General features: G+C 52.7%; 4 protein-coding genes across 4 annotated transcripts; 3 read left to right on the forward strand and 1 right to left on the reverse strand.

Annotated features, from left to right (window-relative positions):
* Nucleotides 1-2,058: 2,058 nt before the first annotated feature.
* Nucleotides 2,059-3,920, reverse strand: EsH8_XI_000104 (uncharacterized protein; the record flags this gene model as incomplete). Its single annotated transcript, XM_083274012.1, has 5 exons — nt 2,059-2,307; nt 2,363-3,536; nt 3,593-3,663; nt 3,724-3,788; nt 3,860-3,920. 5 exons carry the CDS (start codon nt 3,918-3,920, stop codon nt 2,059-2,061), a joined length of 1,620 nt encoding a protein of 539 aa, XP_083120348.1.
* Nucleotides 3,921-4,901: 981 nt separating this feature from the next.
* EsH8_XI_000105 (uncharacterized protein) lies at nt 4,902-6,398 on the forward strand (the record flags this gene model as incomplete). Its single annotated transcript, XM_083274013.1, has 2 exons — nt 4,902-5,088; nt 5,146-6,398. 2 exons carry the CDS (start codon nt 4,902-4,904, stop codon nt 6,396-6,398), a joined length of 1,440 nt encoding a protein of 479 aa, XP_083120349.1.
* Nucleotides 6,399-7,008: 610 nt separating this feature from the next.
* Nucleotides 7,009-9,788, forward strand: EsH8_XI_000106 (uncharacterized protein; the record flags this gene model as incomplete). The annotated part of the gene is made up of 3 exons (XM_083274014.1): nt 7,009-7,657; nt 7,730-8,967; nt 9,042-9,788. 3 exons carry the CDS (start codon nt 7,009-7,011, stop codon nt 9,786-9,788), a joined length of 2,634 nt encoding a protein of 877 aa, XP_083120350.1.
* Nucleotides 9,789-15,811: 6,023 nt separating this feature from the next.
* On the forward strand, nt 15,812-21,718 carry EsH8_XI_000107 (uncharacterized protein; the record flags this gene model as incomplete). The annotated part of the gene is made up of 8 exons (XM_083274015.1): nt 15,812-16,360; nt 16,420-16,733; nt 16,900-17,290; nt 17,437-17,549; nt 17,846-17,897; nt 19,626-19,702; nt 20,505-20,794; nt 21,399-21,718. The coding sequence occupies 8 exons, from the start codon at nt 15,812-15,814 to the stop codon at nt 21,716-21,718; spliced, it is 2,106 nt and encodes a 701-aa protein (XP_083120351.1).
* Between the last annotated feature and the right edge of the window lie 4,381 nt (nt 21,719-26,099).

Genomic DNA, 26,099 nt, shown 5'->3' on the forward strand with positions numbered 1-26,099 from the left:
ATCAACTAACCACACTGAAGGGCCAATGGCTGACCGCAGCGAGAATAAGGCGATGCAGAGCAAAGCTTGGATGGACTCGAGATTCTTCTGCGAGAGTACAATGTCAAGGTGCAGGAGTGCAGATGCGTATAGTTGCTGTGTATCTGCGCAGTCAACACACTACTCTCCGGGTTGCAAGCGTACCGAGGCCTCCGTTACTGACTTGTGGTAACGATCTCGTGTTTGCTTTGAGTAGGCCGCCAATGGCGTAAACCTGGTAGAAAAGAGTTAGCCGTAAACTTGAAAATTGAAGCCATGTTATGTTCCACGTGCCATATTAACGAAAAAGAGCTCAGCTGCGCTGGCCACTGAGACACCTTGTCCTACAACTTTGTGTTCCCAGTGTCTGAAAGTGGGCTCGTGCAAGAAAGGATATTGTAAATGGACGTTTTCGAAATATGCATTGCTCAGAAGCTTGCCGACCTGATAACTCGGTACTGGGCAGGGAGTGATTGAGGAACCATCCCTCTCGGTCATTAACTCATCAATGTCGCTTTGTGGTCTTTCTTGGATAGTTTGACGAACGCAAGCGTGTATTACACGAGAGAATGAAAACATGGACGAGGATCCGAGGTACTGCGGCTCGGCACCGGAGGCCTGGAGGTCTAAGACTCCGGCTCTGGAAACAAGACCCATAGAATTATTGTTTTCGTCTCGACCACTGCCTGTGGACGACCTTGCCGCACTGTTGAGATGGTCAATGTCGCTGGGACTATGTTCGACGGGCGCTTCGGGTTGGCCGTGCTGCTGCAGTAAACCTTCAAGATATTTGACGCGTTCTTCCAAGGTGTCTAAATAGTTCCTAGGGAGTCGACGCTTCGTAGCCGGATCCTCGATGAGACAGGCTGCAGACAGAGTACAATAAGCATATGGCACTGTTTCGTTGCCGATGATAACATGGCAACGCACCTACGTCAAGGCGGTTGCAGTTGGCGCATGATGGCACCTGATCGTCACACTATGAATACGATTCGTGGGTAAATTAGCTTTGAGAGTCCGAGAAGATTCAATGAGATGAGATACCTTGAGCTTTCTGTCCTTACAGCTGACACAGGCAGCAAGGGCCCGAAGGCGGATCCGCGGCAGATTTTGGCGGGCCAGGCGTCGATTGCGGGTGTTGGGAAGCATGGCAATTGAACCAAGACTGACAACACGATATTAGCGTAAAGAACTACTGCAGGCAAACAGCTGAAAGCTTGAGATTGACGTTGTCGGTGTCGCCAATCCATAATATTATGCGTGTGTCCACGTGGCCCGGGCGACGAGTTGCGATTGAGAACTCAGAAGTGACGGTTGGCTCAATGACGGAAGAAAGGATATTCCGGGGCACTGACAGCGACTATTACGCTGATTCGTTCACACGAACAGACGATTATTTCTTCGGGAGCCTGGGCTTCTTCAGTCGCCTCTTTTTGCAACTGGGCGGCGATACTGAAGCTTGACATCTCGTACAGTGGCAATATCCGAGTGTTCTATTCTAAAAGCGACGGCGCTTGGTCCCGTTCATCCCGGATACGAGCCATTTGACCTGATGTCTGTCAGACCCGGGCGGTCAGAACCCTGCAATGCACGGCTGTTTGATAAGTTCATACGAAACGCATGCAATGTTGAGTAAAAACTACAATTTCTTACATAAGTAGATTTGATCACTGCTACTACCATTACTTCCGCAAGCTTGTTAATACAAGGTACATTGTTGACCCATAGGTTCTACTGTCTGACAATTTCTTTGCAACATTAAGACTTCTGGATGAAGGGAGAGGTACGCAACAAAACGCAGAATTATTATTGAAGTGATGGTCACAACTGACATTGACTATTGAAACGCGAAATTTTCTCCCGCGGCTATGAAAGTCTCGAGACACGTTGACGCATTGAACTAGCAATTTCGTTCTAGAACATTCATGTTTTCAGTGGCCGTATCTCGAATTACTAAATAGGTAAAAAAGTACCAGGGCAGGCTACAAGTTGCACCGCATGCGGGCCTGGGTCGCTTGCAATACGGTTGCCCGACTCTTGTCAGACAGCTCGCGGCTCAAACTGTCTTGCAGCGAAGTATCGATATGTCTTGCGGAGCCGATGACGAAATTTCTTGCCAAACACGATGAAAATACCACTTCCGAAGAGAATGGCAGTCAGGAGAACACCAATCGTGATATACACGCTCTGCAGCCCAGCGGCAGCAATCCATGCAGGGAGGGCAAAGATGAACATGAGACTGCATATGTTCCGAACGAAGGTTACGCCGACCATGGAGTCGCCAATGATCTGAGCCATATGTTAGCTGAGAAAGTCTTTTAACTAGGCTGACGACTGAACTTGCCTCTGTGTATGCATCCGTCATGTATGTCAGAGAGATGGTGCCGGCCGGCGCTGACCCAAAGCTACACATTCCGTAAAATACGATGAGAAGAGGCCACGGCCAGCCTTTGCTGAGACCCACGCCAAACATAATCATGCCAATAGGAACGAACGGCGCAAAGGCCGCCAGGATCCAGAGACGCATCTCGGGCTCGTAAATGCCCTTGTTACGCTTGGAGAGGAACAGGATCCACCAATCGCTCAGGGGACCGCATATGAGAGTCCCCAGAGTCGAGCCCGTGAAGGGGGCCAGGCTCATCAAACCGATTTGATCGGGGGAAAAGTTGTAAGGTGTCTTGACCATGTATCTGGAGAGAGTCGTGACCAGGACGTTATTGGTGACCATCATGCCGCCGTAGACGAGGGACATGTAGGCAACTCCCGGAATCGAGAAAAGAATGCGGAACGGTTGGTAGCAGTGGCGGAAAAAGGAGTGAAGCGAGCCTGGTGACGAAGTCATGAGGGCGAGCCGTTGCCTGTATGTCTTTCTCGGTATAGTAGGGTCGATGCAAGGAGTCGTCAAGTTGGGGCTGGTATTGATTGGGCTCTTATTGTGAGCTAATCTAGAATCCTTGGAGTCGTCAACAGAATCTGAAGCGACCTCTTGCGTTTGACTGACACCGTTGATTGGCGGCATGACGAACTTGGTCTCTTCGTAGCCGAAGGCCATGACGACCAGAAGAAGGCCGAAGAAGATGGCGATCCACCACCAGACCCATCGCCATCCCTGTGAGCTAGTAATGTAGCCGGCTGCCAGGGGCGTCAAGGACGCACCAACACGCGTCGACCAGAAGAACAAGCTGTTCATGGTCCCTCGCTGGTAGACGAAGAAGACGTCGGCGACGGTCATCTGCACCACGACCTCGGAAAGAGCACCGACGAAGCAGCTGACGATGTTGACCATCATCAAATCGGCCACCGTCTGCTGGTGTGCGGACCAGATGCACACGCCGAACTGGACGGCAGTGCTGAAGATGTACACGGGACGTCGCCCGTACTTGAGAGCAAAGGGGATCAAGACGCAGGCCCCGATGGCAAGGGCACCGCATCCCGCGGCATAACTGTTGTTGAGGGTGTCATAGCTGAAGCCCAGCTGCTCGTTCATGGGAGCCCATGTCGGAGTGGCGGCATCGATGCTTAAGTTTGACTGGCGTCAGTGTTGAAGCATTCCACAAGTGATATGGGATCATACAGTGCAAACACCATCAAAGAGTAGAACGCTGCGAGACCAAAGTTCCAGTACTTGAGCTTGTTTGGCCAGTTCTGGTGAGTGGTTGTCAGTGTTTCGCGCTTCGAGATGCGAGTAAAAACCTATAAACCTACGAGTGGATCGTTTGGGTCCGACGATGGCTGGGGCTGCAGAATGATTTCGTCTGACCGGCCCTCTTCTGTTTTCACCGTGAGCATTCTGAAGCCAAAGGTATTCAAGGCTTTATGTTGGAAAAGAGGGTTTGCCTACCTTCGAGGCGGACGGTACCAGGAGGCCACGATGGATCATCGTGTTCGTCTATGGTAGACATTTCGATAGTCTAGCAAACCTTGGATTGAAGTCGGAAAGGGCTATGAGTAAAATCGGTTTGTAAGATAAAGACTGATGTCCAAGGGGAGATCCAATACTTTAAATAACTCTCGGGTCCTCGGCCTAGGAAGGCTGCTACCAAGCGACAAAGATATCTTGGAGACGAGGATGAGCCTTCATGACCGGGGAGGTGATTTCATAGCCCAGTATCATACAGGCAAAGATGGGTAACCGCTATGGTTCTTGGCGCCTAAAGATACGCATTGAGAGATACTTGGACGTATGAACGTTATCTGAGAAATATAGCGGGGTCACAGGGTTGCGAGAAGACGGCATTTGTTATTTTTCTTAATCAAGATAACGCGAACGCCGAAAAAGGTGGCTCGAGAGGGGGCAAGTTGGGCAATCTGTCATAGCAGTCAGGAGGAAAGTAGCATGACAAGAGAAGAGATGACTCCGGATGTAGGTATGCGAAGGGAAGATGATGCATCGGTTCGACCCGAGACGGCAGTCTGATTCGAGGACGCGAGTCAACTTCGCATCGCTGCAAAGCGGGTTGACCCCACCTTTATGTTGATAGTCCAATAGGAAGTCATAGATCCTGGGTAGTGCATCGGTTCGACCCGATGTGTCTTCCGAGATGAACATCCCGAGGGTAGATAATGGCTATCCGATTGGATAAGTCAAACTTTTTGTGCTGTTGAACCTGGGAGACAGGGACGCGATTGATGCTATGGCACTTCTTTCCTTGTCACGCGCTTTTGTTTCCAAGAATGAACCTTGCTCGAGATCGAGATAAGAGTAATAATAGTGTTGGTATTCTAGAGGTTTTAGTCACCGATTTCGGAACCCCTTGTTATCGAAACTGCTGTGACCTACCGTCTAGAAATCAAACGAACTGATATATATCCCAATGCCACGATATTATGCCAACACGACTTGCAATTTGACAAGTGTCCGAATGCCTATTACGACAACTACAATGACAAACAATATAGTTCCTCCTGCCAAGACGGACAGTATCGTCGTAGTAGGAGCGGGAATCTTTGGTCTAAGCACTGCCATCCATCTCGGAGAACGGGGCTACACGAATGTCTGCGTCTTTGACAAGCAACCTTACGAAGAGACCGTGTACTCGTATCTCAATGGCTGCGACGCGGCTTCGGCAGGTAAGCCCCTGCGCTTCCCGTGTTCAGCCCGTCGTTTGCGCTGACATCCCAGCCCAGACATCAACAAAATCATCCGGTCCGCCTACGGTTCCGAGACAATCTACCAGAACCTCAGTTTTGAGGCCATCGAGGCCTGGAACGCGTGGAACGAAGAGCTGCACCGCGGTGGCTCGGCTGTCCCCCCCGGTATGAGTCTTCGAGACGACCTCTGGATCAACAACGGCGATCTCTCGTGCACCGATGCCGAAACTCTGCCCGACTTTGAGAGGGCTACAATCGAGAACATGGAGAAGGCAGGGTACCATAACACACAACTCGTTAGCATGGACAAGGAACACTTGCGCTTGGCTGAAAAGATGGGCATGAAGGCGATGATGCAGCCGTTTTCCAAAAGGGTTCTGGGAGTGCTGGATACGACTGGAGGCATCACCCTCGCCGACAAGGCATGCAGATTTGCCCTGCAAAAGGCCAAGAATCTGGGGATCCGCTTCGTTCTGGAACCCAGTGCCGGGAAGGTCGTATCTACGACCCGGGCAGACGATGGCAGGGTCGTGGGCGTCTGTACCGCCGACGGAAAGACACATGAGGCCAAGCTCACAATAATGGCCTGCGGCGGGTGGACGCCGAGCTTGGTGCCTACTCTCGACGGTTTTGCCGAAACCACGGCCGGTTCTGTCGCTCTGTTCAAAATCCCAGAGCATCTGCGCCCTCGTTTCTCACCGTCCAACTTCCCAGCCTGGTCGTACAAGATTGGTGATGGTGCCGAGGGCGGCCTGTATGGATTCCCCGTGGACGAGAATGGGCTCCTAAAGATCGGGTACCGCGGGACGAAGTACACCAACCCTCGTATACAGGAAGACGGGCGGGAGCGTAGCGTGCCCTTGACTCGATGGACCGAAGACGAGCAGACTCGTAAGATTCCTGCACAGGCACTCAAGGTGATACGCAGGTTCACCGACGAGTTCATCCCCGAGTTGTCCAGCGTTGACATCTGGTTGACGAGGCTGTGCTGGTACACAGACTCATTTGATAACCACTACATCATCGATCGAGTCCCGGGAGCGGAGGGCCTGATGGTGGCGACGGCTGGCAGCGGACACGCCTTTAAATATTTGCCTACAATTGGGGGATGGGTGGTGGATATTATCGAAGGTAAAGGCCTGGACCGGCCTGCGGTGAAGGCGTGGCGCTGGAGATCGTTGGAAGTCGGGCAGAAGCCGGCTAACAAATTGATGGAGGGCTCAGGGGGGAGGCGAGCACTCAGCAATGTCCAGTTAGTCTCGTTAGACGCGCTAACATCTAGGCTCTAGTCGATCTAAGTTATAGGTAATCAATGGGATGGCACTGAGACGGATGCAAGCACGTGGGATTTTGGACACTTTTTTCTCCCTTGACAAAAGTGTCCAAAAGTGTGGATACTTTTCATTCAAAGTGTCCAGTTCCTCATAGGAAGTATTGGAAGGGTGGGTCACATGATCTCGCACGTTTAGCGCGTCAACACTGCGTCACTGCTGCTGTCGTCGTCGCCGTCGCTGCAGCCGAGGTCGGCGCGTAACTTCCTCCATCGCGGCCCAGCTCAATTCGAACTCACAGCTTCCATCTCCTTTTCCATTTCCTCAGCCATTGCCCCTAGCGACGTCTTCGTCTTCCTCTTTCTTGCCCTTTCCTCCTGTTCCCCCCTTCTGTACCTCTCACTATTTCTTTTCCCGCACCCGACAAGATGATGTCTTTTTCTCCCCCGCCACGTCGTCCATCATCGCGTCGCCGCCAAGCTGTTGCATCGACCATCTCTTTGCGCCCGCGCCTGCGCCCGTGCTGTGGAAAATACCCCGACCGATTGATCGATTGATCGATTGATCGATCAAATCCCACCGATCCGACGACGAGCTTGTGCCCGATTTTGCGCTCGCGGCTGTCGCCATGTCATCAATGTCGCAGTCCCTCCGCAGCCCAAGCCCGGCTCCCGTCCCCGAGCACGAGGCACGACTCCGGCAGACGCTCGATACCCTCAACTCCCTTGGGCAGAGGACAAAGGACTCTGCAATCGCCCGGCTGTGGCACCAGCTTGAGATGGACTTTCACGCCTCCGCATCGGCTTCGGCGTCGGCAATCACATCGGCACCATCGACACCCGCCGCCGCGGCTCCTCGCTCCCCCTCGTCCCCCCCATCTTCGTTCCAATCATGGGCCCTGCGCAATGTCGACCGCCAGATCCTTAGCCTCGCCACGGACGGCCAGCACCTCCACCACCTCACTTCCAAGGCAGCTAACGGCACCACCAATGGCAAGGGCACCAAGGGCAGTGGTGGCCGCGACTCGCGCCTCAAGGCCGTCGCGCGCAAGTATGATGCCTCTCCGGGAATATTCTGCTTCCTCTTCGGCACCGACGTCTTCCCCAGTTGCCGCCCCGCACTCGATGCCCTCGCCCGCCTTCATGCATCCCACCCCGACTACAAAATAACGACCCTCTTCGCTGCGTACGAAAACGTGCCCAAGCAAGAGACGGTCGGTAAGTCAGCTACGAAGATCATCACGCCCAAAAATAGGCTGAAAAAATGCATCAATTCCCGTAAGTCAAACACGCCCACCCAAGAGCCTCTCTCTCTCTCTCTCTCTCTCTCTCTAACACTGGCATCTGCAGTCGACCCAAACGCATGGCAAACTCGGAGCGGAAAAAAGGGCACCACGAGCAGGCGTGACAAGATAAGCCTCCCAAGCCCTCCCATCGCCGACAACCACCCACCGAGCGACCAAGAAGCGTGGGAAGATGCCGATTCCTCAGACGGAGAGTCCCCCGAAGCCGCGAAACAATACAGTCCACTGCCTGGTCCTGTTTCAGTCCGCTCCGCGGATGATGCCGACGTCTCCGCTGACGGTATGGAAACCGACTGGGAGTCAGACGAGGATGATCCTGAGCAGGAGCGCAACTACCCGTCGCATGGGCTGTCCACCGTCTTTGAAGGCGGCGAAAGTCACCTGGACTTGTTTTCCACCTCCCCTCCGAATACCGAGCGTGGCTCGCGACATCACACGCCACGGATCACCGGTAGAAGTGCGTCGCCCGGCTCCTACTCACACCCGCCGTCCGAAACCAAGAAACCTCACGAAACGCCACCTCCGGCCCGCAGACCATTGCAGCCGTTGCCATACCATTTCAATGACGATTCTTTCCAGTTCGATATCATGACTGCCGAACCATACGACACGGACGACGAACACTTGACCCGTAAGCGTCGCTCGGCACCGGCCGCGGATCTGGGCAGGGCAGCCAAGCAACGACGATTTGGCGTCGATAAACCAAGCGCAAAGACAGTCGACGGGCAGCACGAAGCTCTCGCCGTGCCTGGACCTATATTCGAGGGCGCAACCAGCGCCGGTGTTCCTGCCGGCAGGAATGAGGTTGATGTTGGCCCGCTGGGCTTGTCGGAGCCGATCAACCAAGGGAAAAGCCATGCATCCAGACCAAGCCTTGAGAGTCTCATCGCTGCCTGTCCTAGGCTGGCACCGAAGCAATGGCTGAACGACGTGGTAATAAACACGCTGATGGGCCGCCTTGCGGGACCTGCGACTGCGCCGTTGGACTCCTTCACCGTCGAGTCAAAGCTGACCGACCGCCGCAGCCTCAAACTGCGCAAAGTCATCCAAGGCAAAGAAATCGTCATGATACCGGTCAATGAAGGCGGCAACCACTGGGTCTTGTATGTCTTCAATCAAAGTGATGCAAGTCTCACGCGGTACGACAGCCTGCGGTGTTCTTCCGCTCCCGCGCCCACGCCCGCGCCTGCACAGGGTTCGACATCCCGTAACGTTTCCAGGCTGTTGGGTGCTACCCTTGAATTGCCAGCAGAGAAGCCTCTCACTGCGCATTGGAGCCCAAACGTAAGTGCACCGACCGATTTAGGGGCGGCCCCGAGGAGTCAGCGGCGCAATTACGCAAACTAACCACACGGCAGTGCCCCCAACAAGATAACACATGGGACTGCGGCCTCCATGTCTTGTGGTGCGCCGGAAAGGTTGCCGCGCGCTTGCCGGTCGACGGCGCAGTTGTATTGGACCGTATCTGCCTCCGTCACGAGCTGTGCACCTCCTCGGCAGCCTCGATACCACCCGAACTTCTCCACGAGGCCTGGATGCCCATGTTCAGAGACCCCGGCTGCCTCGCCTTGCGCGCTCGGTGGTTGGTTGAATACCGCAGCCGACGCAACAAGTTGGAGGAGCTCGACCGCCCGGGAAACTTCCAGCGCGACGCAGTAAGGACCATGTTGCAAAATGACTCTCGCCACACCCGGCAAGGCGCTGTCGTCGCTCTCATTTCCCGCCTCCATGAGCTGCATTGGACCCACCTGTGCGCCGCCGTCAACGCCAACAGGCTGTATCGGGAAGACCAAAAGCGAACCGAAGAGGATCTGGCCAAGTATCGCGATGCGATCCGCCTCATCTCGCAGCACCTGAGTCCCCCGCTGCGAGCCACACTTAGCGAGGGGCAACGACAGTTGTTTGCGTCGTTTGCATCCATGGCGGGAGCCGTCAGCACGATGCTTGAAGAAAAGCAGCCCACGCCCGATGGTGCCGACGACGACAGTGTGGACGACCAACAAGATGGTTACAAGAGCGAGCATGTTTCGGCGTCGTACCGAATGTGTGTGGTGTACGTTCTGCTTCTCCATAAAGCAGTGGAAAACTTTCATCGGCATAATTGAGGCATGATGTAACGAGGCATCAATGATAACGACAATAACGGCTAATGACTACGGCGATGACGGCGGCGATGATCACAATGATAGCAAGAAACACCTTAAAAAACATGCAGAAGTGGTACCGAAATAGTACGCATGGATAATGGGCGTTTACAAACGTTATTGATGTACCTTTATCTGCAAGGGAACCATCGAGGGGCCAGAGAAGCCCGTGGTTGGCAATGGCTAAAGATAGGCTTATTGAGACAGATAGCATGAAAGTGGAGTTTTAAAATAAGAGTAAAAAATTGCCGTCAAACCACCGTCACCAAACTCCTGCTTAAAACGTGGTTGTCGAGTTGGGATGTTGATGCTGGCTGAGGTCAAATTGTCTGAACCGATGATGTGGGGGTCGCTCAACGACCTGAGCCAGGCCATTCCTCAGCAAGGGCAGCAGTAGCTGCAAGACGAGCGTGACAGCTGCTGACAGTTCCAACGGCAGCACAACTGCACCGCATGACAGCGATGTGTGTGTGTGTGTGTGTGTGGTGTTATTCGCTGTGTGATGCCACACCAACCACACCCGCCACATGGCAAGCGAGCCTACACCACACTAATTAAAATCACTTCGGTAGAATCAGCAGAATCAGCACCTCTCCATCAAGCTTGAGAACGGCGTCGTTGTTACGATGCTGCTGCTGTCTGCCACATCAAGGACGATCGATGCCTGGGTTGTGTATGTAATACATCCGCTGACTGATCGACTGAGCCAGCCGGTCAGATCTTAATCACCACACCTCACCACACCGCACACTAGCTGCAATCTACAACCACGGCGCAAACACAGACTAGATGCGGGACACGCATACATTATTGGCATTCGAATTGTTCAACTGCCGTCTTTTGAGCAAACAAAAATGTGGCTGCTCGTGTCATAGGCTCTTTTGCGCCGGGTATTGCCACGCTTGATGCATGTTTTTGATCGAGCACTCGTCGCCCTCTCATGCGCAAAAATTGAATTCGCTTCAAGTGACCGATTTTCCCTTTCTATTTTTGCAAAACCAAGTGACAGACATGCATATTTTCGACTCCAGGAACCGATTAATAAATGGTGCAAAGCGATGGAAGGAAAACTAAATTGAATCTCCAGATCTAACGAACAACATATTTTTTTCTTCTTCCGCATATTCATGCCCTCTTTTTTGGTCAAAATGTCCTTCTAAATATAAATAGTGCCCTCACAATATGGCGAAGTCTGCCACTTGACATCCTCTCATGTCTCCTCCTCGGACACCAACGGCGTACACATCGGCCCCGCCCACGCTGAACGCCCCGGCCCCACCTGCGGCTCCGATCCCCATCCCGCAGACGGCTACGGCAGCCAGCTCCACGTGGAACACCAATTCTTCCCCAACTCCACGCCGTTAATGATACAGCCCCAATCGTCGCTCCGTCGGAACATTCCAATCCCCCACCACCCAGCCACTTCCCCGTTCTCTCCACAAACTCCAGCGAGGAAACGGAAATGGTTGCCTCAGCCCCTGCTCGAAGGAACCCCAGGCCAGATCCGTTTATTGACCAACGCGGAGAGAGAACAGCAGCGCCATCAGTCCCAGGACCAGGACCACCAAACACAACAACCGCTCAAGTCAAAGACTTCGCTGCATTTCCCTACACCGGGGCAGCGGCTCTTACCATGCCCAAAATCGTGCTTACAACCCCTTGGGGCGTCTCCTTCGTCGTATGTACGCCTAGGCCGCCGCGCCGACTCTTCTTTGCCCCCAACCACAGGTGGGCTTTGAAGCTGACCCCAAAAGCCAGAAAAAATAACCATAGATGATTGATAACAGATAGAGAAACCCGACTTTAATCATGCATTTGTCCAAAGTTAGACCGTGTGATCTTAGGTTAAGTTAGGCGACCAATTAATTAAGCCTCTGTTTGCTGATACGAATCTAACTATTATCATCTCCGTCTTCCTCCAATTCCACATACCTTCTGACTTCCCTTGACTTCTCGGGCTGCCTGTGTTTGCACGAAACCCCCTAACCCTAACCCTTGCTTGAACCCGGCGCTGTAATTTCGTCTTCTCGCGGGACGACAAGTGGAGATTCAACAGCTGTAGTCTATATATGCTTGCCGGGGGTGTCGTTACTTGGTGTAGGAACGGGAAAGTCTGGACTCTGCATATAGGCGCGTCTTCTGGCTCCGCTGCGTGCGAGATCCATGGACGTCTCTTAGCGAGTATGGCGGAGTGACTTGTTCGTGACTCGGGCGGTAGTTGCCGGCATGGAACAGAATCAAGCTCAAGTGCGGGCGGACACACCCTAGTGAAGGGGGTTATAAGCCCAAAGCTCTCATCTTACACAATCAACTCCTTGGTCACAACATTGGCCTCGTCTTCATCGCATGACTATCGATCGTTATTCGCTTTTGTTAAGGTTTCTCGCCATTAGTACAGCGTAGCATGTATTTGAAACTAATCCGTAATACTTTCTAACCTTTACGGCATTAATAGCGTTGTCGCACTGATCGCGAAAACCAGCCCGCTTTAAAGGCTTACTGCGTCGACATACACGTTGAGTTGCAAGCAGACCCCTGTTATATCCTTTATACTAGATGCAAGTTGGAGCACCTTACATAATGTTGTAGTTTGTGATGTTGCGATTCAGTGTATTGCAGTTTAGATACTGCGGTTTAGGATGTTATAGTTTGCAATTCAAATGTCGCGGCTCATGATATCGTGGTTCAGGGTGTTGTAGTTTGTAGTTCAAATGTCACAGTTCAATGTGTTGCGTCTTGTAGTCCAAATGTTGCAGTTCAGGACGTTGCGGTTTGCAGTTCAAATATCGCAGTTCAGGATGTTGCAGTTTAAATCTTGCGGCTCAAAATGTTATAGTTTAGGATGTTGCAGTTCAACGTTAAAGGACTGGCTAGGGAGGGCGATCCTTGTTGTGACTGGCGTCCCAGGGATGAGTGGTCGTCTCGCTTTTCATCCCCATCAACCAAGCATCTTGGTTGTACTGAATCTCCCATTAACCATATTGTGTCAACGACCCGTCGATGTCCTGTGGAGCTAAGCATCCACATAGGGTTTTGCCGTCAACTTTATTTCGACTGCATGGCACATCAGCCTGTCATAGCGTCACAGCGTCACAGCGCAGCAGCTAGCTGCTACCACTTTCTAAAAGCAGGCTGGCATAGTACGCGTGATTACTGGAACGCGCCAGTGGCAGGTTGATCAACCGTGCTTTCGGGGTTTGTATTGTTCTGCTACATACATGCTCACCTCATGCCGTGGCTCGTCAATGAAACGAGACGGAGAAGGCAACGTTGGCCAAGGATGAATCAACTGATTTAGAGTGAGGGGCAAATTATGGGCATTCAAATGCCTACCTTTCATCGCTATGGGTGAGTATCAGTAGTGAAGGACGAAAGAGATTCTCAGCGGAACAGATGGCTGGGCACGGTGTGCTGCGCATGCCATTGATTTGAGACCTATGATGGCCCACTATTTTTTGTTTATCGTTTGACGCAGCCAGATGATGCTTGAATGGTGTATCTGAGAGATTGAATCCACACTCTTTGGAACCTCCCACTCTTTCCTATGTCTCACCGTCAACCAGTACCGCAAATCTTTTCTCGCTTGCGAGCGGCAGTATCATAGCCGATACTCTCGCCACTGCAGCTGCTCACTTCAAAGGAAAAGAAAGAGAGAAGGAAAGAAAAAAAGCAGACAAACCCGCCATGAATCTTCATCTTGAGAAGTTCCCACTTCTGACTGATAAGAGCGTATCATGTTGGACGGGTGGGTTGTTCTTCCATCTGGTAGCCCGAAACACCTCCACGATGACTCTGCCGGCTCGAGTCTGCGAACGCTGATATACTAGGTTAATTGGTGTGGTCGCTCACATATTGAGCTTCCCCTCGATTTCAGGTTACCCGAAAATGTCCATGTTTACAAAAAGTCCGGCCATCAACCTGAATGCGCTTTTCACGGGACCACTAGGGTCTCTGTCTCGGTCATGACTACTGAGCGAAAAGAAGGGTTGGCAACATTGCCACAGCGCACCGCCGTCGCAATGTCAAGGATGTGCCTGGGTTTCGTGTCTGCAAAATTAGGGCCATGTCGATATTTACACTGGTTAGAGGTCGATTCTTTGACAACGTTTTCGGCGCCGTAGGTTCGTTCGGATACTGCCAAGGTGTGTACAATCGTCTGGCAGGAATCACTTCGCGCGCCTTTCGTCCTCGGCAAAATGCGGTACAGGTATGGTCGGTGGTAGTCGCCTTGCAAAGGTGTATTTGTCACACGCTCCGGGATCCGTCTCAAGGAGACGCTGCCTAAGGTTCCTCTGTACGTGCAGCTTCATTTGGGTGAGCTGTGCTAGGTGAGTATGCTGGGCGAAGTCATGTTAGGGAAGCTATGTTGGGTGAGTGGGGTTTCTAATTCAGACCTTGAAGCAAAGCATTCTTCTACGTATTTGTTGCATATGCTGGATGAAGCCATGCTGAGGTGAGCCATACTGAGTGAGCCATGCTGGGTGAAGCCGTGCTGGATAAACCGTGCTGGGTGATCGCTGTTAGCGCTGGCTACATACACACCACCAATTACACTAACACTACCACTTCCCACCCCTATCCCCTCTCGGCCCCATGTCGGCCGCCGCCACAGCGCCCTTTACGAGCTCTAACAGCTATCTTTACTCCTCACTCTATCACTATAGAGGGCCCACCAACGATATTCTCGCCATATCAGAGACAAGCGGCATTCTCACCCGACCTCCCCTTATAAGAAAGAGTTCTATATTTCATATAAACCTTACTGCTTTATGTCTTAGTTCTCTAAGTACTATTCAGTAGGAATTGGTACCCAATTTGCCATACAAACGTCGTGATGTAGCCTGTGCTCTAGAACTGAATTTCTTGAGATCAGGCATGTCTATGCATTGGGACCAGATTCTGACTAGCACTTCTATCTCCCTTGGACTTGCTTCCAGATGGTGAAACTGTGTCCTTGCTGTACACAAATGCCTAGTTAGGTGTGAAATTTCAACGACACTACGGAGTTGTCCAAGATGCGGTAGCCATGTAGGCTCTACATGCCAAAGGTTTCAAGGTCAATAGAGCGGGTTTGCTAGTTCCTTGGAACACCTGCTCAAAGATGGGTGCAGCTCTCCAGGAGGCGACGGCTTGTATGTAGTTTTATGCTGCAAGGAATGAAGGATGCAGATGTGCTGGCTGCCGTAACTGTGACCTAAACCTGATCAATTCGCCATTGTACTACAAAAGTGAGGTCGTATATCACCTGAGGCATGCACGCTTTTAATCAGCGATTGTCTTCAGAGTGGACCTCTTTTTTTTGTCACCCGCTTAGCAAGATATCCGCGTGTGACATAGATAATGAGCCGGAACCAGGCGGAGGCGGGGCATTGCAGTAGCCAGCGCGGCACATAGTGGCCAGCGCGAAAGGCATAGTCAGGGAGAGCACCGAGGCTGCAGCACTGCAGCCCCGACCTATTCAATCCATCAATCAACGAAGGGGCCATTTTTAATTAATTAATTGGCCAAGAATACATGTATATATAATAATGTAATTGAATGTGATTTATTGATTTAATTTAACTTGACGTACCTCATCGAGATGGCTAAGTGGCGGCGCAGGGCGACGGACCCACCCGTCCGGATCGGATCCGAAGATGCTCTACTCTTCTTAAGCTTCCAGGCCGGTGCTCCGAAATGACGGCGCTGTGCGTTTAACAACAGAATCCCCGGGCCGAAATGCTTACTAAGGCCGTGGACGGAAAATCAAACCACCGTGCACCGACGCGGTTGGTCGCTGGCCTGCTACGGACCATATGTGGGGCGTTGCTCCGTAGCAACCAGCGGATTGATTTTCCCCGCGCATCTCGAGCATCTCGTCTCGTCGCGTCTCGTCACGCAGACCAGCCAGCCAAACTTGGTCAGACGCGCCGCGACATGCGCATCCCTCCCTTTCGACTCGCATTTCCAAAACGCCATCAGAGAGTTGCATGGCCAGCAAACACATGGCCGACGTCTCTCATCTGCAACTGAAGGTACGGCACTGGCTGGCCAACTTACCCCCGCCGTCTTCATCCTCCGCCTCGCCCACATTGGACAACCCCCCTCGAGACGACACCAGCTGCAAATCCGAACGAGACGGTCGCTCTCACGTATCCACCCACCCCGGAACCCAGACCCGCCGCCCCGTCAAACGACGCCGCCTCCTCACCCCGCCCCGGACCGCCGGCATGAGCACCCCGTCGGCCAAGCACTCGCTGAGCCGGGCTGCTTCTTCGTTGAGCAACGCGACCTCGTCGGCGCAGGACAACGACCAGACGCCCAAGCGCATAAAGACCGCACCCGTCCTGGGCCCCTTCGGCGCGCCGCCGCCCCCGTCGTCCCGCCGCAGCGGTTCCGTGTCCCCTAAGAAGCAGGCGCGGAACACTACGACGACGAGCATCCAATGTCGGCAGTACGACGTGACACAGAACATCCCCGGTGCTCTGAAGAAGATATGGAGGGACATGAGTGGCTACGGCAAGGGCATCGGCGTCGTTGGCTTCGAGGCCAAGGTGAGTTTTGGCCCTGTTGGAGAAAGCTAGGCAGCTCACTGACATCCGCGCGTCTCAAGGCGGCCGTTGAGAACGCAATGGAGAGCCAGCCGAGATTCCAACAGGAAATCATCCACGACTTCGTCTTCGAGCCGGCCCCGCCGACCCCGCCGATTCCGACGACGACTGGCAGAGACGCCGGGCCACGAACCAAGCTCGGCCCTACCCCGACCGTCGACGACGTGCTGCGCATTTTCGAGGACGCGAGCATGTGCTACAACAAGGCGTTGGACGAGCCGTCGTGGAACCAGGCTGTACACAGCCCTGTCCTCTCCATGGCCACCAAGCCCATCTGGCGCTTACGGCCTGGCGATGTCGTCGCCCACGTTCCGTGGTATGTCGCCTCACAAGCCCTATCCCATGCCTTCTCACCTCTCTTCTGTCGTGTCCATCCCCTCGAGGGTTCCCCTTTCCGGCCCCGCACGCGTTTGAAGCAACCTGCCTCTCCTTCTTGTTATTCTACTTCTCCATCATGTCATCTAACGCACCTGCGCCTCCAGCACAACAGCATCCATCATGCCCGTCTACGCCGAGCCCCGCGGCCGCAAGGTCGACTACTGCATGTGCATCCAGCCGGACCCGCTCTCGGCCGCAGCCATCCGCGCGATCCGCGACCAGGATGTGTGGACGAACCTCTCCATCAACCACACCGAGTTCAACGCCCTTCAGGACATGCCAATCGCTGTCAGCATCGAGACGAAACCCCAGAGCGGCGACGAGGCCGACGCCCAGGGCCAGCTGGCCGTGTGGCAGGCCGCCCAGTGGCGGCTCCTGGAACGTCTCGTCGGGCGCAACGAGCCCAAGATGCCGCTGCCAGACTTCCTCCCGGGCATTGTCGTCATTGGCCACGCCTGGCACTTTGTCGCCAGCACAAAGCAGGACGCTGACGTGGTGAGTCGCTCATCAGCCCCCCCCCCCCCCCCCCCTTCCATCCTTGTGTCCCCGCACCCTGTTTTGTCTACTGCCACACCGGCATCGCGGGCTTCAGTTTGCATTCGGGCACCCGCACTCGCACTAGTACTGATTCTGTATGGCAGACACTCTGGACGGGCCAAACCATCGGTTCCACCGACCATGTCATGGGCATTTACCAGATTGCATGCGCTCTGCAGTACCTCGCGCGGTGGGTTGAGGAGACGTACTGGCCCTGGTATAAAGGAGCAGTCCTCCAGCTTCCGGCGCAGGCAACGCAAGAGGACGGCCACGGCAGCTGAGAGGCAGGCGACCGAGCACCACAAACGACAGACTGGTTTCCCAACGCGTGCTGACCTCAGCCAGCAGCCCGTCGTGCCTTGACAAGATAACCCGACGGTCTCATGGAGACACATGTGTCGACCAAGCCACCAAATGTCATCCCTTTGACATGAGATAGACGGGGACCACGACTGAGGCCCTGTAGGTGGTGGGCTAAGCCTCCCCAAATGCCCGCGCCACAGCTGGATTCAGCCCCGGCTCCGCCGCTATCGCAACGCCGCCTATCCCGGATATGGCTCTTCTCGTCACTACCGTTCAATCACAACCCTCGGCGCAGCCTCCCGGTGGTTCTGCGTGTCGAGGACGTATCGATGCTGACGAGGCTCGCGACGAGACGTGATGCGTGTTCGTAGCCGCGAGCAGGCGCAATGCAGGCGTAGTAGAGACTCGAAACGCCTCCTTAGACTGCCGGTGTGAGGCTTTGATGGCCTGGCAAAGCTGCAGGAGGCCCGGGATATTCTCCACCAGGGGAAATTAAGCGGTCAGAGGCCGATAATGCTGGTGAATCCAGACTAAGCAACGGCAACGGTTCAAGCTCCGAGGACGCTTTGTCGGCGCTTGTGCGTCTGTATCTTAGTCATTACCAGGATGCTGCGCATGGATAACCCCACTTAGTTAGGCCCTAATAAAGCTGCTTTGGCAACAGGATCAGCCACATACATAAATTTGGCAGGGCAAGCTAAGCTCCATCTCCTGTCACCCCATCAGGTGCTGACTGACGCCATTTTTGCCAAGTGTGGGGTAGAGCCAATTAGATCTATTGCCTGGAAATGTCGAGAAATATTTCGCCAATTTAATACTTATATATCGGTGTTTTTGGGGTAAATATGGGTATTTTGAACCTTGGGAAAAATGGCGTCAGTCAGCACCCGATAGGATACCAAGAAAAAAGCTAACTTGTTCCGGACACATTCTGCAAAGCTCTAGACTATCGCCTATCTCTCTATCTCGACTCAGACCACAACGCCTTACCGCCGAAGCCATTCCCAACTAATGCAGCATCGGCAACGTCGGCATCTCTGTCTTCAGTATGATTACTAAGGACAAGCAGCTGCGGAGGACTCGTATATATGACATTTCGCCATCTAACGATGTTCAAATTTACTGTTCAGCTGGGCCTTTTGATTGAAGATAAAATGATCCGCTGATATAAATTGAAATTACTAAGTCCCGATCATTAGATGTCTAGTTACGATGGCGATGTGGAATCCAGACGGGCGGTTGAATTGGCATCAAGCCCTGAGCGTATAATCCCACAATATCGCAGTTCCAGCCATCCATTTGCTGGTCGAGTTGGGGCCAATCAAGCATTCACCGTCGAAGGGAGAACTTCAGAAGATGAAAAGCTTCTGGAACGAGAGCCGGATGCGACTCCGCATATGCCATTCCGGCAATTGATGGATTTGCGGCCAATCACCAATATTAATCTGTGGAAGGCAGCTCTCATTGAGGGAATCGGTAAGACCCTTCTTTTCCAACACATGACAAATCGAACTGGCTCTGATCCGCGACAGGTTCATTATTATTAGTATACATTACTACATGGGCCAATCTTTCATCCGCAGAGGTCCCTGCCAAACCGAATGCTCAGCAAGATAGTTTCAACAATGCCGCCTTTGTCCCTCCCCTCATAGGCGGTATCATCAGCTTTATCTTTCTCTCGTTGTTTATTATCTCCTTTGGAGCAGTTACTGGAGCTCACTTCAATCCACTCATCACCTTTGCGACTTTCTGCGCTCGACTTTGCTCACTACCTCGACTGATACTTTACATCTCAGCCCAAATAGGAGGCAGTGTGCTAGCTGGCCTGTTGGTCCGAGCCAGCTACGGAAGCAGAGACTTCAAAGCCGGAGGTTGCTGGCTATATCTCGACGTCGTTCCAGCGAGGGAAGCATTTGTCGTTGAACTCGTTTCAGCTACTATCCTTCTATTTCTCGCATTCGGCCTAGGTCTCGACCCGCGACAAGCCCAGGTCGTCGGTCCAACACTGGCGCCATTCCTCGTCGGACTCAGTTTCGGAACCCTGGCATTCGCCACGGCATACACGAGGTATGGATACGGCGGAGCATCTTTCAACCCTGCTAGGTGCATGGGCGTGTTTGTTGGAAGCAGGTTCCCGACCTGGCACTGGATTCACTGGTGTGTGAAATTTTGCACAATGATGATGAATTTGAAGCTGACCGACCTTTGTAGGGTTGCAGACGGAATTGCGTGTATCGTCCATGGCATATGCTACTACTTTGTTCCTCCCTGGATGAAAAACGAGATTAATTGAATCGGAAACTAAAAGTTTGATTTGACGCGAAATATAAAGCATTAGGTCTCGTGCGATAGTTAACTGCAGAAGTACACACACAGCACTAATCAAAACACTGCAATTCGATAAGTACAGAAAATGCCACTAATAATAAACTATATAGCTTTGTATAAATATCGACAAGCACCTTTACTTGGGTTTGAAAAGGAGCTTATGACTAAGTGGCTCAATAGTGGCGCCGTGGCCAAGCTCTCAGATTTTGCACCTTTCATCTGCTACTCTCTATGTTTGACTTCAACTCGTCTTGCCCAGCAATCGAAGCTGGAAGGGCCAATCAGCCACCCACCCACGCGCCCCCCTTCTTGTTCCTGCTTCTTCCTGTGATCCCAACAACCGATCCCTCTCGGTCCCGAGTTGCACAATCCAGTAAAAACAACAATAACAACATCACCTTGGACATCCCAAACGCCGTCATCCCGCGTCCTCGTCCCTGAAACTATCGCCCCAGTGTGCGTCCGATTGTCGTTAGCCGAGACTCTCGCACGGTTCAACGCCCTCGCGAGCCCTGTCGACAAACACCATCTGCTACCACAGCTCTGGTTGCAGCTTCTGGACGACTGTCGAGGAGACCGACTTCGCACGATGGACTCTTCTCCACGTCCACTGCACCGTCCTCAACGTCATCGTCGACAATGTTTCTCAGGTCAACAGGGTCCGCAACGACTGCAGGAAACGCTGCGCCTCCGTTCTTGGCCGCTTCAGCCTGTCCTTTCCCGTCTTTGCGTTCCTCTTCGGCCCCTACATCGTCAACTCGCGTCCTTGTCTGAAGGCCTTCGCCACTTTACAACGTTCCCTTCCCAAGATCTTGGTGCTGCTCAAGTGCTGTCCAGGAGCATCTCCTCTGCCTCACGCAACTTCTCGACGTTCATCATCAATGCACAAGCAAGGTTGTGCCTCGCCATGATAGTTTCGTGATGCTTCTCGCCAGAGACTTGCACTCTCATCTCCAAAACCTGCCGGAACATTTTTTCTGCTTCTTTGGTCTAGTCTTTGGATCGAAACGTCGTGGCCATGTCGTTGAGTGCCGTAATCATGTCTGGGTGTTCATGTGACAAGAGCTGCTGGCTCGTCTCTAGCACCAACAGATACAACACTTTTGCTTCTTCCCGCCTGCCAAGGAGTGCAAGTGTGCTGGCGACGTCACTCCTTGCCGTGGCTATATCAAGATCGTCTGGGTTTTCCATGCACTTAAACATCTCAAGCGCCTCCTTCTGTATTGAGAGGGCCTCCTCCAAACGATCCTGGCTGGGTATACATTCCATCCCTATCGCCAGCCATGGCTTTATAGACCTAAAGGCAGTTTCCTAGCCTCTCACACTAGAACAAACCGGTTATAGCTTTATACACTGTAAATCTATACTGGCAAGACTTTACGACTTAAGGTTTTCCTTCCTTGTGGATGGGCTGTTGTTGCTTATAGCCCTATAGGGTCACCGGCACGGTCGCCAATTGAGCGCATCACGGCCGCCTTGGCCGCGCTCGCTGATTCTACGGCGGACCTTATCAAGCAGCAGTTTGACGAACTGCGGGACGCCTACGACGACGCCGCACGCAAGAAGCTTCTGGGACCCGACGGCCCCGAGCCGTTTGACGTCCGGGTGTGGCAATCCCTCGCAAGCCCTGCGGACTCGGCGCGACGTGAGCTTCTTTGTCTCGTTATGGGCGGCGGCAAGCACCTTGGCCGTGGCGAACTAGACACCAAGGGCGGTGATGCGCTTCGGGATCAACCCGTAGAAGGAGGAGGGTGACTCGACGTCGTCGTCGGCCCATATGTCGGCAAGTTGGATACTTGCCCTCCAACACCTTGGATACGGCACCCATTGCCTCGCCGAATTCCACGACTCAGGGTCAGTGCTCGGCTGGAGGAAGTTGTCGGGATTGAAGCTGCCAGGCTAAGCTTATTGGAGGCGGTACAGGCGGCGTGCGTGACCTTTGCTGGACTTGGTCATGTCGGTACTCAATTTGGTGACGTGGTTGGCATACGAGCCGTGGTCTACCAGTTGTATCGCGGCGACAGCTGTGGAAATGTGATGCTGTCGGAGAACACCTTTAGGAGTCGGCTCAGTCACGCCACATCCCAAATTGCTAAGCGAGTTGAAGCGACGGGAAGAGGAATAAGGCAAGCACTTCCAACTCTAGCAAAGGGATTTATACCTGCCTCTTCATCGACTGGCAACTCGGAGCGACGTCGGCCCGTCATCCAGGGGGTTGTGTGGGCGATGGGCAGTGGCAGGAGCAGGTGCTGTTCCACTGTCTCTTTCTTCCCGTAGCTTGGATTGAGGCGACAACATTATTAATCTCAATTACCTAAGCGGAGATGGAAACATGAAACTTCAACCTTAGAACTTTGCCCTCAAGCTCGTCACCTATGGCACCTCATGTATGGACTACAACCGGACTTTGCAACAGCATAAATCAGATTGACGCGACACGACGCGACGCACCTGCCATGTTTCCTTCCGCAATCCAAATCATCCCTTGGCCGTATCGCGGTGCCGTATAAGGGCAGAAATATGGCCTGCTTCGTGCGGCACATCCTTGATGTGGATCTCATTTACGTCGCCGCAGATCTTGTCAAGCGCGTCTCGCGTGCCGATGGGGTTGCGAGGAGCCGTGGACAATGGTTCTTTTTGAAGAGGGCTCTTCAGCTTGGGATTTTACAGGGGCTTTGTGTGAATTTTGACTTCAAATCCAGTGCCACCAGCAGGTATGAGATTTGTCGCACCTTGGGGCAATATCTAAAGCTACGCTGTGGCCAGGAGACGATTAGGATTATGCTGCCTTCTGTTGTTTCTTTGACCTATGATTGCAGATCTGGTGTGCTGTAGGTGTTGTCATTCATTTCAAAGAATTAATATGTATCCAATGCCAACCGCTATGTTAGATACTCTGATCGACAAAATTGCATCTGTTCATGCACAGCGAGCGCTAAGTGCATTCAGAATTGGCCCAATCGTATATAGCTCTGACGCCCTGCGTATGTGACATATGCTCTTCTATAGCTAATCACAACCACTGTTCGGAAAAACGTTACCTAGTAGTTCAAGGGCGATGCATCTTTACCAGTCGCTTTGTATGTCGCGCTGCAAGCCTGCAGCCTTGATCTGATGAATGGCTACTGGTTGGTCCACGTTTCAGCTGCATCGCCAGCCCTACCAAACCGAGTTTATTGTAGAAGTCATTCGAGTGACACTAGCACGGACGTTACGCCGCAGCTGCTAGCGCAGCAACAAAGTGACTTTGCATTTCCCGGGCGTCGTATTTAGTTAACGCCGCCAGCATATGCGCCATGAGCGTTGGCCAACCATTACGTGCAGTGAGGCTGCGCAGAGGCGGGGTCATGCTGGAGGCCGACTGCCTTCTATGCCCGTAAGACTTGATTGGTCGCAGACAAAATGGTTTGCAGTATTTCAAAAGGTTGCGTGGGTTGTGCCCAGCAGAGTGCATCGCCTGGCACGAGTGGTCAGTATGTACATGGCTTCACAACGGCCGCACATCTGCGCCATAGCATTCTGGGACACTCCCACCAGTTAAATGACTGGCCTTGGCACAATTGGTCAATAGTTTGATCCACTTATCATCAGCTACTCTCCAAAGGAGGGGCGTACTAGAGAGCGACATGGAGGCCTTGATATAAGATAGCATGTTCCCCATCCTTCCCTGAACCCATCTTCGAAGATCAATAACATCGCCGAAACCCTCGAACAACTGCGGACTATATACCGCCGCCGTTCGCCTTTGCATTCAGTAATTCTTCGCAATGGTGAAACGCAAAATGAAGAGCTCGAACTACTATGCTGTCGTCCGTGGACGGGTTGACGAACCGACCATCTTTTCATCCTGGTACTACGAACTATTAGGTATACATGACGGTAGGATACAAACTGATTTAACTTAGGGGAGACGCACATCCACGGGTGACAGGATGTAATTCCCGCCACAAGGGCTTCCACACGATAGAAAAAGCGCGGGAATATATGAGTATAAACGGTGTAACGCAGCCGAAAGAGATAATTAAAGATGGCGCCGGCGATACCGCCCCGGTCTGGAACAGCAATGCATTCTATGCCGTTGCCAACGGGAAATCGCCTGGTGTGAAACCGTGCTGGTAGTAAGTGCCCCGCCAGTAAATGAGTGCCTGAGCCAAGCTGCTGAGATTACAATTAGCGGCGAGGGTGGTGCGGAAGAAAAGGTCGACGAGGATTCTGGCGCTTGCCATCAAATGTTCAGGACAAGGGCTCAAGCCGAGGCTTTCATTGAGAATTGGAAACAGTCTTTTGCCCACGTATATCTGGCAAAGATAATGGAAGCCCTGGACCGAGGCCTAAGGCCACTAGACATGAAGCTCAGCGTAGCAGATGTGTTGAAAAAGACGGATTCTGCAGCTACAGACGACTTGGATGAACTTAAGCTGAAGAATTTGAGTATAAAAGAGGAGTATCAAGGGGAGATGTAATTTCCTAGCATGGCGTACCAGCAACTATGAATATTATGGATCTCGCCGGCAACATACAGAAATTGTATGTATTGAATGAATGCTGCACTCCTCATACTAGTTCCGGTGCGAGGTGGTCTCACTGCGCATGGACTCCATTGTCATCCCCTCGACGTGAATTTGTCCCAGCAAAATATCTCATGATATTGCTTGCCTCATTATTTAGCCCTCCTAGTTTTGACGTGATGTGATGGAGACAGGGTGTCTGTGGTGACCCTAGCGGAAGGGGCCTTGGAGGAAACAGTTGTTCGTATGGCTAATAATACTGAGATCAGCGACTCAGCACTAATTGGTCTTAAAAGCTGGATGGGCAATCCCGAATTAATGATGAATCATTCTGTAGAACTGCAATTTACACTAGATGTCCGTTTTCGAAATGGACTCTTGGAAGCCTGGAGGATTGGTTGATAATATACTGGGTATCGACCCTGTAGAAACTGAACTGTCTATAGAAGCTTCGCTGCATAAAACGCCTATAAAGAAGTTCTATATTTTGGAATGAAAAGCAACACTATCTTCTGTTTTTAATACAGAAGACTAGATACCCGCTTCGATTTCCGACTGGACAACTAGGCCTAACGCTTCTAGGACCTTGCCAAATAGTGTAAAGTGATTGCCTAGAGGTTCAGCGGCTGAATCCCGTACATTGCTGTCTTTCTGTTTGAAATGTTCGACAAGGACAGTTATAGTTGAGTCTGGTATTATCGACACCTTGTATAGAGCCGAAGTGGTCGTGGGCACAGCCGCTCGGGCTGGGGCTGTGGCACATGTCAAAGACCCGCAGCCACAGCGGCTCTCAGCGCCAACCTCATTTTCTTCGTCGTGAATACCCCGAAGAGATAACCGGTGTGATTAATCCAGGTTTATTCAGTACCGCATCTTCTTGCTCCATCTTTGAAAAAATGACCACGGTATTCTGTTGCCCAGTCTGCAGAACGAGGTCGACACGGCCCTCGCCCGGTTCCGGCCGGTAACCGCACAATCCATTGCATTGGCACACATTTCTGTTGTGTCCACATTTTTGGTAGGTCGATAATGTGATGAAGCTAGACCTCAAGCAGTCTTGGGGAAAAGGACAGAGCCCGCAAATTCACCACCGCCGCACGCCCACAGCGCGGCAGGGCAGGCTCTCGGAGCACCACGGGATTAAGCGCCGTCGGTCGGCATCGTTGCATTGGCACCGTACCGAGGGTTCTGACCATGCGCAGGGGGGCAATTAGTGTAGTGGGACGGGGATTCCAAAGCTGGAATTCCAAGCAATTATGTGCGGGAGGCGATGCCTAGCAGGGCAGATTTCACCCGGCTTCTCCAAACAAACTCGAGAAGGTTCAGACAACGTGACGATAACACGGACAGACAAGACACCGCTCCGGACCCGCCCGGCCGTGGCCCCATCATTGAAGGCGGAAGTGTGGGGCCGGCGGCACTGGGAAACTCCCCCGTTCCCGGACGTTGAATTGCGGGGTAACAGCACAGCGACGGACGGGAACACCCGCGCGGCCCGGCCCCATAAGTCGCCCTTATTGTTCGCAAGGGGCGGTAGCCTGCAGACCTGGTATGCATAGGAGCCATTGCTTGATTAGTGGGAATTTACAGACTCAAGGTCATGTCTAATAATTTCCTCCTTTGACTGG

This window comes from Colletotrichum jinshuiense, chromosome 11, assembly GCF_051148585.1.
Source record: "Colletotrichum jinshuiense chromosome 11, complete sequence".
In the NCBI taxonomy this organism is placed as follows: domain Eukaryota; kingdom Fungi; phylum Ascomycota; class Sordariomycetes; order Glomerellales; family Glomerellaceae; genus Colletotrichum; species Colletotrichum jinshuiense.